The 12,079-nt window shown below is 41.4% G+C and overlaps 1 protein-coding gene across 1 annotated transcript in view; it reads right to left on the reverse strand.

Moving 5' to 3' along the window:
* Window positions 1-12,079, reverse strand: part of LOC149283560 (SH3 and cysteine-rich domain-containing protein-like) — a 191,878-nt gene that overhangs the window by 137,316 nt on the left and 42,483 nt on the right. Inside the window, exon 5 of the mRNA XM_089497383.1 lies at window positions 10,825-10,940. Coding sequence (XP_089353509.1) covers window positions 10,825-10,940 — 116 coding nt within the window. The remainder of the gene's footprint in view (window positions 1-10,824; window positions 10,941-12,079) is intronic.

Genomic DNA, 12,079 nt, shown 5'->3' on the forward strand with positions numbered 1-12,079 from the left:
ATACGCTTTATTATCCTGAAACAATTCAGTAAGAAAAGACAAAACCATGTTCAAAGGGGCAGAAATGGGATCCAATGATCTGCCCAAGCACCAGCTAGACCAACACGAGAGGAATAGGCTCTTCTAGTACCTGGGGCCCAAGCTTCGTCCAAGAGAAGGAGAGTCTGTTGTGAAACTCCCTCGACAGACCAGGGTCCCCTGAAACGCGCCAAGCTATTAGTTGAAGCTGGCCCTGGATGATCATATCGTGGGGTTGAAGGTTCGGATCGAGTAGCAGATCCCGAAAAGGAGGAATGGTCCTGGGGAAGTCCACTGATGTTTCCAGCAGCCTGGGAAACCACGGTTGGGATTTCCACAGAGGCGTTATGAGGACCAAGGATGTTGGATTGTCCTGGCAATCATGTTGAAAGGGGGAAAAGCATATAGTAGAGACCGAGGCCACTGTTGGAGGAATGCATCGGTGGCCACTGATTCCGGATCTGGTCTCCAACTGAAGAACTTCGGCAGGTGGGTGTTGAGACGTGAAGCGAAAAGGTCCATCTCCATAGGACTCCAGAGCAGTTGGAGCTTGAGGAAGACGGATGGATGAAGACGCCAATCCCCTGAATCCCTGAGAAAACGCGAGTTCCAATCCGCCGCGCAGTTGGAAAGACCGGGAATGTGAACGACCGTCACCAACATTCCTTGAAGGAGACAGAACTTCCAAAAATCCCTCGCGAGACAAGCTAGCATCTTGGATTTTGTGCCTCCCAGGTGATTGATATATCTCACCGCTGCTACGTTGTCCATTTTGAGTAGAATGGAGCACGACGCTCCGGAGGTGTTACGCCGGATCAGGCACCACAGGTGATGGACCCACGATGCAGAGATGGCGAGAATATCCGATAGACAAGCCGGGATGGAGACAGGCAGCACAGGAGCGTGGTCAATGCAATAGCCGGGGTCGGGGCAGGCAGCACAGGATCAAGGTCAAATAACAAAGCCGAGGTCGGGACGGGCAGCGCAGGATCAAGGTCAAATAACAAAGCCGAGGTCTGGTACACGTGGAGATCAATCAATTCGCAAGAGCACCCAGAGAACATTAACATGGACTCGTTGAACGGGCAATGAAACAAGGAACAGGAAGGTTTAAATAGAGCCAATGGCGGGAGAGCAGGTAAGATGACGTCATCGCGACCGGCGCAATAGCGTCGTCGCGATGGCAACAACAAAACAAAACTTCCTGCCTGTGTTACCTCCGTGAAAGACGCGGAGGGGCCACACAGGCAGGGGAGGTAAAACAACCTCCGTGGACATGCAGCGGCGATCAACCTCTTGATCGCCGCCGGCATGCCCGCGGCGGTTAACTACGAGGTCCTCTCTGCCTGTGTTGCCGCCACGAGCGACGCGGCAGTGCCACACAGGCAGAAGAGGTACTGGTCGGGTGCCGCGAGCATGTAGCGGCGGATCGTTTCTCGAACAGAACCATCATTGACCGGGAGGCGTGCCTGCTCTATACGCACGCCCCCTCGTGTGCGTGTAGAGCGCACGTCAGTACACGAGGGGGACGTGCGCGAGGAACGCCGTGGGACCCCGGCCGGACAGGTAGGTGTAACAGGAGGGAGCAAGACTGCGGATGGCAGGCAGTTGATATGCAGGTAAGATTCCTCTGTGGACCATCTGCCACCTGTAGATACGGTCCCGTAGTGCGCTCCCCAACCATGTAAGCTTGCGTCTGATTCTATGATGACGTCTGGAATGGTACTGAAGATGGCTCGGCCGTTCCACGCCTCCATGTGGGACAACCGCCAATTCATCTCGTCTCTGGATTCGTCGTCGAGAGAGATGCAGGTCTCGTACGAATGAGTAGAAAGCAGCGAAGAACTTCTTAGTCTTTGAAGCGCTCTGTAGTGCAGGGGGCCCGGAAATATGGCTTGAATGGAAGAGGACAAGAGACCTATCAATCGTGCTAACTGCCTCACGGTAACAACATCCAGTCGAAGCATTCTCCTGATCTCTTTCTTGATCGCCACTATCTTTGGCCGCGGAAGGAAGAGAGACTGTTGAATGGAGTCTATCCAGAATCCCAGAAACTCTAAGAATTGGGAAGGAACGAGGCAAGACTTGTCCCAGTTGATGAGAAAACCCAGAGACTGAAGGAGATGTAAAGTCCAGTCGAGGTGAGTTTGTAGAAGACGAGGGGACTGAGCCATGATGAGAATATCGTCCAGATAAATGATCAGACGAATACCTCGGGACCGAAGAAACGCTACCAGTGGCTTCATAACCTTCGTGAAGCACCACGGGGCCGATGAGAGGCCAAAGGGAAGGCACGTAAACCTCCATTTCTGATCTGCCCACACGAATTGAAGAAGATCCTGATGATCCGCTGCAATGGGAATAGTGAAGTAAGTGTCCTGAAGATCCAGTTTCACCATCCAATCCTCTGGTAACAATAGTTCTCTGAGGCAATGTATCCCTTCCATTTTGAAGTGGTGATACACCACAAACGCATTGAGAGGACACAGATTGATGACGGGTCGAACACCCCCACCTTTCTTCGGGACTAAGAAGAGGGAGCTGACAAAGCCTGGGGAGTCTATGGGGATCTTTTGCATAGCCCCTTTCTCTGAACGTGACTGAACCTCCTTTGAGATCGGAAGAACCTGCAACATGTGAAACTTTGCCGTGGGAGGAAGACAAATCTGTTGAGGCAATGCAGTTAATTCTATAAGATAGCCCCTGATCGCGTCTAGGACCCAAGCATCTGAGGAGATATGAAACCAAGCCTGATAAAAAGAAGCAAGGCGACCGCCCACCTGTGGAAGGGGAGAATGAATAACGGTACTTACCATAAGGCCGTCTGGAAGAGGGGAAACGTCGTGAAGTCCTGGAAGGCCCGGCCCGTCCACGATAGGGGAAGAAAGGCGCTGGTCGCTGCTCGTAAGAAGCTGGGCGTTGTGAAAAGGAGCCTCTGTAGGTTCCGCGAAACCTGGCGTCACGGCCGGACGAACGGCCCCTGCGTCGTCCAGCCCCTGCAAAAATCTTAGGAGCAAAAACCTTTTTCATGGAGGTTTGAGCCTTATCCAAAGCCGTGAATGTTTTGACAAATGAACCGACATTCTTGACGAATGAATCACCAAACAAAAGACCTTTAGCTGCTTGGCCGGGTTCTTGAGAAGCCATATTAATTAACTTGGGCTCAATCTTAAGTAAGATCGACTTGCGCTGAAGCCAACCTAAAGCCACATCAAAATCAAAAGTTTCAGGCGCAGCTTTACCTGACTCCAACAACTCAAAGAGTTTAGTAATCGGACCCAATATGTCTAACAGTTTGTCTTGGCAATGGCGCAGGGAGAATTCCAACCCCCTCCTGGGTTTCCAACCCGTTTAAGCGAGAAACTGGGTAATCTGGGGATCAACGTCTGGAGTTTTACAGACCCCATCAGGCACTATGGGGCGAGGGCATTCGGCCCTAAGCTTGCGCCTACTCTCTTTAGAGAGAGGCTTGCGCACACAAAGTGCCAGATATTGCGCAATATGAGATGGAGGATTCCACTCAGCAGACCGAGGGTGGCGCAAGTTATCAGGGTCAAACAGGGGGGTACCCTGAGGGTCCCTGACACCATTGTCCTCACCCTCTGCTGCCAGGACAGGGTCTGACCCTTCCCCATGAGGGGAGGATGGAAGGTCAGGAAAGTCTTCAGCATCTGATCTATCGGACTCTGGGTTCCTATAGGAATCCAGATCCTCCTCACTCAAGTCAGAATCTGTTTTTGCCCGGTCAGTGGCTCTCTTGCACGGTAAACCAGCGCTCTCAGGGACAGGATTAGAAGCCTTGTCCATCTCAACAGCAGCACGGCTGTGCATCGGGAGTGAGGCAGTATGCTTAGACTTAAACAGAGCCTTTTTGCCAACAGGAGCAGGAATAGAAACAGCAGGTATGGAAGTAGAGGGTAAAGGAGCCTGAAGCAAAGCCTGCTGAATAGACTGGCCAATAGAATGAGACATGACCCTCATAGAGGACAGAGCCTTAGAGATGGAATGGGACATAGTGGCATCTAATAAGGTTTGAAAATCCTCTGAACATAAAGAGTGAGAATCTCTCTAGAAGAAGCAAAATCAGCATCCTGCTGATCCATACTGACTCTGAAGCAAGGTAAGGAAACAACCAAGGGACCTGAAAAGGAAAAAATCGTGGGTTGATTAACCCAGTAAGTAAAGGGGAATGAGGATAGGATGAAGGGCACCAGACAAGAAGAAGAAAATCAAGAAACGAAGCAGCACCACGTGACCGCGACAATAAACGCGGACGAAGGTGCAATAAACAAAATGACCGCTATGGAGAGAAAGGCGCGGATAAAACAGATACCTGAAAAGGAAATGCCGAGATAAGAGAATCGAGACGGAGACGGAGGTAAGAGAAGAAAAAAACGCAAACGCATAAGGAAACACAGTTAGAAGGGTAAAGAGGAACGAAGGTAAACAGACAAAAAACGGGGCATGACAGCGGCACAAATGGAAAACGGTAAAGGGGGAAAAATATATGCAATAAAATATATAGACACCGGTATAAATATGAGACAAAAAAATACCAGAAATATATTTAAATACGGAGAGCAAAGAATACTTAACCGTTCCTGAGGGAGCAGCAAAGAAAGAGGAAGTTCGTTAGGATTGCATTCCACCTGAGGATGATGAGGACTGCTGATTGGTTGGGCTATCGCTGGGCAGTGTTATGGTTGTTACTATTTCATTTGTTTTAACTCTTTCAGTCAAGTTTTTTCCCTCAATTCTTTGCTGCTGAGGGAGTAATAAAGAAAGAGAATGCATAATAGGAGCCTCCGTGTCTTTAATAAAATCAAATCTAATTAGACAATTCATAAATTGTCTTTCTTTTTCCTTGCTATACAAGAAGCTAATGGTTAGGGAAAGTAGTTTGAAATATTTATCATTAGGAGCACTGGTATTTAATGGAGCATTTATGGTACCGTTCACATTTAAATTAGATAACTTGAAATCGCTGATCACAATACGAGAACCAATATCATGAATAATTCATTAGTCTGATATTTAAAATCACTGTCCTCAGTATGAGCACTGGTACTTAAATGAAAATATATGTTCTTAATTTAAAGCTAATTAGACAGCTTATAAATTCTTTTTTTATTATTATTATCATCAAATAAATGGCTCAATGTATGGAGATAATATCTCAAAACCACTGATCATACCATTAGAACTGATACTTTCACTAATCCACTAGCCTGTTATGCGAAAGCACTGTTCATAATTTGAGTATTGGTTTTAAATGAGAATTTATTTTTTCAATTTTATTTTTATGATCATTTTTAAATCTAACAGGGTTTTTTTTCCAAATGTAATATTAATAGAACTTAAAAGTCGAGGCCATTGTATGAGATACATTGGTGTTCACACAAGTTTTTCCCTACATTTACACCAAACGTTAATTAGGCTTTTAATTTAATATGTTAGAAAAAAAAAAAAAAAAAAAATCTAACAGGGTTGGTGTAAAAGATTCTAATACATTTTCTAACCTCAATTAAGAAATGGACCATATATAATTATTGGTATAGGCAGTAGTCAAAGATATGTAATCATTGTTCATAAATAAATGATTATTAAGATACATTAATATGTTTCAATGATAGGCTTCAAGGTTTCCTTGACCTTAAAATATAGAATGAAGGATTTGCTGAACAGGCATTCTATAGATAGGATAGTAACTTGCTAATGCATGGTATAGTTGTAACTGTAAAAGGGCATTACAATATGCGTACAGTGACCACCTAAAATAGGGTTTCGACGTGTAAAGATCTTAGTGAGCATGTTTACCCAATTAGGTGAAGACCAATAGACTGACAAGACTGACATCATTATTCAAACCGTGTATATAAGTTAAGCCTTGGAGAAGCATGGGAGGAGAGGTAGAGGGGAGATGTACTAGCCATCCACGGACTCTTCAGGTCCCGAACACTCCCTCCCTCCATCCTCAGGAATGCATAGGACAGATGTCATGAACTAAATTCCTCTCAAAGGTTTTGTAAGACTTGTTTCGTATTATTTTTGTTATCTTCTTTTTATATTCTTCTTCTATTTTTGTTCGTATTAAATGTTTTACCTTTGTTTGCATCTAAGTGACTCTGCCTATTTTTGACGCACATACATTTATGTGTTGATCCAATTATTTGAAGTTTGTATTGGCCTTATATTTTATTACAGTTGGATAGAAAGTACAACAACAATTGAAGAAGATATCCACTGACACTCTCATGATGGATCTGTAATAGATCAAAAACTAGTGCTTTAGAAGGAATAGACACTACAATGAGATTGGATTTTATCTCATATCTCTGTTTTTATGTTAACTGTTTTATGTTATATATGTGTGCGATTGTTATTGTTTGTAAACACAACGTCCTTTGCAAGTTTTATTGGGGATTTAGAAGTTAATAGAAAGGGAATCTCAATGGTTAAATGGATGACCTTAAACTCCCAAGGTCTTAACACAAACCGTAAAAAATTTTAAAGTCCAGGAGACACGCTGGACAAGTGATAAAAAGAAAAAAAAGGCCCCTACTAGGATACTCCATAATGATAGAAGTTTCTATGCAAAATTTAAAAAAACGCGGAGTCGCTGTCCTTGTCTTGGATAGAATAAAATTTAACATTTTATATAAGATTATAGACCATGAAGCTATGTATATTATATTAATTTGCCATATAGAAGAAAAACCCTATTCGATTATTAATATATATGCCCCAAATATCAACCCTCTATCTTTACTGCAGAATATACTAGATAAAATAGAAGGAAAGACGCAAGGTCAAATCCTGAAAGCAGGGGAATTTAATGCAGTGATAGACCCAGAGTGTCTAAGAGTCTTATACAGCACCAAAAATATTCAAAATAGGTTACAGGGCAAGCAAAAAAATGATAGCACATTATAAAAGATATAAAAAGATATAAAAGATATCTGTATGATACATGGCGAGTATTTAACCCTTGGAACAGAGACCTTACACATTTTTCAAGGGTGCATTGCTCATATTCAAGGATAGATCTGGTTCTAGGGAATATTGTTGCTATGAAAAATATAAAGAAAATAAATAAATTATAAAAGATATAACTTGGTCAGACCATTACCCTGTTATCTGGATTACAGAACACGATAACAATTTTACTAGAAAAAGAGACTGGAGTTTAAAGGAAACTCTTCTACCTAAAGAAGAGACCCGGAATGATCTCTCTCTCAATCAACAGAACTTTTCTTTATGGAGAACGAGACACCTGATACCTCAAAAGTTAATATCTGGTGTATAGTCAGGTATGCGGGGTATGTTGTTCAAAATAGGCGCAAATGAAAAGTAAAACAAGGGAACTCACGCTCTCTGAACTATATCTGACCTTATATCAACTTACAAATGCAAATAAAGCAAATTCCTCAGTAGAAATGTAAAAAAAATATATCTCAGGTCCAAGACAGAGTTAAGGGACTCCTATTATGTGCAGTTAAAGAAAAACTACAAGAATTAATACAAACCTGGTATTATAAAAGTAATAAAGCGGATAAATTACTAACTGCTAAACTAAAAAGAAAATACTAAAAAATAACGTTAGAAAGTGATCCTTTTATAAGCTTGAGGAAATATGCAAGGCTTTTGGATCTTATTATAAAGACCTATACAATCTGCCAATGGATAGAGACAATCTTAAACTGAAGCATTACCTCTCCAAAATTAATTTACCCATGATTTCAGAAGATCAGTGTTGAACCCTTAATCTCCTGTTTAGCCAATGAGAAATTCAAAATGCTATACTTAAGTTGAAACTTAATATTGCCCCAGGACCAGATGGCTTCTCCAATGGTTTTTATAAAATTTTGTAGAGAAACTAACACAGAAATTAACCAATATGTATAATGATATATGTACTAAGGGACTATTCCCTGAAGATGCTTCAAGCTAATATAATACAAATTTTAAAAGCTCACAAATATCTGACAAATATTGGCAACTATAGGCCAATTTCGTTAAACATAGATACAAAAATGTATGCACCTTTATTAGCCGAGAGGCTAAAAGAAGTAACCCCCCAGCTGACTAATTCAGATTAAGTAGGATTTGTTGCATGTAAAACCCCTGGTAATAATGTGCGGAGACTAATGGACACATTTAACTATATAGAGAGGAGTCAATACCCCATGCTGACCCTGTTTTTGGATGCTGAAAAAAACATTTGACAGGGTCAGCTGGACATTTCTGAGAGCAGCACTACAAACATGTGGCTTTCAAACAAATTTTTTAGATCAGAGTTCCCCGCACCGGACAGTCGGGGAAGGTCTACGCGATGGAAGCAGACAACCTCCGCTGCTAACCACACCTCCTTCCGGCTGCAGCGGAAGTTGGCTACGCAAATCACGTAGATGTGTATACGCTGTCCGGCTACATGACCGGGGAGTCAGAAGCACCGGTAAATTTGGGGGGGGGCAGGGGAGTGTTAAATGGGGGGCATAAGGCATTTCTGTAGGCAGAGTGCTCTATGAAATTCCTTTTAACCCCCTTAATGCCACTCTGCCTCCAGAAATGCCTTTTAACCCTCTATACGCCACTCTGCCTCCTGAAATGCCTTATACCTCCCTATATGCCACTCTGCCAGAGTGGCATATAGGGGTATAAGGCATTTCTGGAGGCAAAGTGGCACATAGGAGGTCAAAAGGCATAAATATCATGACGCAGCTATGATAATTCATACTAAAAAATGGTATGAATAACCAGAATGAAGAGTGGTATCAACAAGAGGCAGAGGATCTTCAACTACAAGACATGGGTTTAATAGTATGGGTGAATTTGAAGGGATAGTGGTTTAAATTAAAGCAGCAAAATGTTCTGATAAATGAACTATTACACTTCTGGTGGATATTTAGAAAGAAATTAAAAATACAGGGCTTATGCCGATACCTCCATCAAGCTCCTAGAGATATGTATACCAGATTTGAAGTTAGCAAAGTGGCAATATTATGGCATAACCTGTTTAGACCAATTAATGATGAATAATAAACCTAAACAGTTTACAGAACTAAGGAAATAATTTTCCCTCCCAAATAGAGAGATGTTCACCTACTTAAGACTCCGAGAATACATACAAAAAGAACTTAAAAATCTACCTTCATGGAAATTTGATCCAGAAATAGCGATTAGAAATAATGAATAGATACACATTAGATAACAATTTAAAGATTAAGTATTTATGGGAACGGGAGATTAACATAAAGACAAACTTAATCTCTAGGATAACCCAATATCTAGATAAAATGCTGCACTACCTCTCTCAGCAGAGAAATGGCAAAATGATTGTGAGATCTCCTTTGCTATGGAGAGTTGGTCAAATGTATGGCTACAGGTTAGGAGGCCAACTCAGTTAATCTTCATGAGATGTTTTTTAAACTACTATGGTACTTGGTTCCCTCCCGCTTAAAAAGATTTTCTAATCTGACCTCCAGTTTATACTGGAGATGCGGTTGCGAGGAGGGGACACAACTTCACATCCGTGGGCATGCAGCAAATAAGCGAAGATTAAACTTGAAACTACTAAGCTTCTCTCCTATATATTTAAATCTAATGTTTCTCTTCACTCATATACTTGGCTCTTCCATCTGGACTTACCTTCCTCATGTATATCATGCAAACTCTTAGCAGTTAAGTATGGTCGCCCCCACTTGGACCAAGATCACTAATCAAATTACGTTTCAAGCAAATATGGAATGATATTTTTATTCCTTAAATCAGAATCTTGTAAAATATAATGATATTTGGTCCTCTTGGTATGATTATACTCAATCTGATTGAGTACACCTAACCAGTGAAATTGGTTATTTGATTATACTCAATCTGATTATACACCTAACCAGTGAAATTTGAGATAATACCCCAGTGGGACTGTTGTCTTTGTGATTTTCCCATAATTGCTGATTGTAGATTGCTGGGTCCTCCTCCGCCGTTGTTGTGTACTGTATGCGTCCTGTACTGTCTGTTAGTGTGTTTTATGTATGTTTACTATAATCCTATATATTTACAGCCCATTAATGCTTCAACCCGATGCCGTACCTTATATCTGAATGTTATTGTATTTATTCTTCTGGGCTATACGAGTGCCCAATATCTTAGGCTGGTAGATGTCCTAACATGAAGCCCATATTATAAATGAAGACTTATTTTATTGATGTTAAGAAGATTATTGCTGTTGGATTTATTTATAATTGTATGTTTTTATAAATTTATGTATGTTTATATACGAATAAAAATATTTTTCTAAAAAAAATAACAAAAAAGTGAAATAGCAGGAAAGATCAATCAAAGAAATCTTGTGAACAGGAAGTTAAAATGGCAGCCCACTGGGTGCAAACATTAGGCCCTGTAACTGATTTTTAAAGATTTCTACACACTTGTCCAGCTCTGCAGCTATTAGATTATGCTGATTTATTACATTAGTTTAAGTTCTCAAATTTCACTTGGAATGGGAGTTCCCTACCGGTACAGTTAAAAAATAATAATAATAAAACATAAAAAATGTGCACTTGCACAGTATGCCTGATGGCCAGGGCAGGCCTGCCTAATTACATCAAGTACCCTGATACTTCTATCAGTTTTAACATTTTAAAAATGCAAAATAAATTGTCCGTTTACGGAGAGGAGGACAATTATATACAGTTCTAGCAGAAGATGGCTGTAGTTCAATATTCTAAACACCTACATCATTTGATATATAGCAAGAAATATTATAGGTGGAAACAAAAAAACACATCAATTAAAGAAAATTATTACAGAGTTCCTATTAGGCGACTCGGAACCACTTCCACAAACGGTCTTCTTGTTTTTCTGTGCCAAGGAGGTCCCAAACCTCAGGGTTTCATAAACAGGGTCTACTTTGTTACCACATGCTGCAAAACAAAAGTTATTCAGAAATTTAGAGGAAAAGTTATTTATATTGCATATAAAACACATATATTGTCCACTATATTAGAAAAACTAATCTGAAAAAATGCTACCTCTGGTTCACAAAGCTAATGAAAACTTAGAATTAATAATTTCCCACCCACCATAATAGTTTATTTTTGAAAGAAAACCTCAGAGAAGTCTTTCGTTTGGCCATCTTCCCAGATAAGCTTTAACTTAAAAGTAAAAGCCACATTTCAACAAATTAGATTTCTAACTCAGAGTCTGCTTACATATTTGCTGGATAACAGAAAAAAAACATGACTGCAACCTTATTCATTTGTTGATGCAAATATTTGAGGGATGTATGGCTTACCAGCAGTCATTGTACACACGAATAGGATGAGAAGCTCTTGTATTCTGTGTGTTTGAAAGTGTTTAGTCATACTTGGGAACTTTCCAGATCTGCTCTGGAAGATTATTGTTCCTCCAGTCCAGCTTTTTGTTTTCAAGGTGGAGTTCATATCATTATGCTCAGCTAACCAGGCCTGGACTAGTCACCTGGAACACTGAGCAAATACCAGGTGGGCTGCTGGCGGGCAACATCACATACACCACAAACTCATATTCAGCAGCATATGCAGTGCTGTGTGGATATGCCCAGCTGTGTTCTACGTGAGCCTACAAATGTAAAGTGCAGTCCATATGTCATCACGCGGCAGCCAGCCTTAAAGTGCTAGGTCCGCTTTGTTACCCCCACTCCAGCCCTGCTGCTCACTCAGTTGTAAAATCTACCTGACAAATTAGCATTTACTTGTTATTTTTGGTCCTAGCCATTCTCATTGGGTGGGTAACCTCTGAGGTAGACGCAAAGCTTGCAACGTACCTTGAGTAGGTATATGTATGCAAATCAGTTTAACAATACGATTTCTGTGTTAAAAAAAATGCTTGCCTGGTGGGTGTAAGTTAGTGTTTGACAATGCTTCCAGAGTACCATGTCTGAACGCGCAACACGTTGGACCTTGAAGCAGATGGGCTACAGCAGCAGAAGACCACATCAGGTGCCACTCCTGCTAAGAACAGGTGAGGCTACAATTCGCACAGGCTCACCACAATTGGACAATGGAAGACTGGAAGAACCTTG

The sequence above is a fragment of the Sceloporus occidentalis genome, unplaced genomic scaffold (genome assembly GCF_023333645.1).
Source record: "Sceloporus occidentalis isolate IW3139 unplaced genomic scaffold, rSceOcc1.0.p SCAF_102, whole genome shotgun sequence".
Taxonomy (NCBI): domain Eukaryota; kingdom Metazoa; phylum Chordata; class Lepidosauria; order Squamata; family Phrynosomatidae; genus Sceloporus; species Sceloporus occidentalis.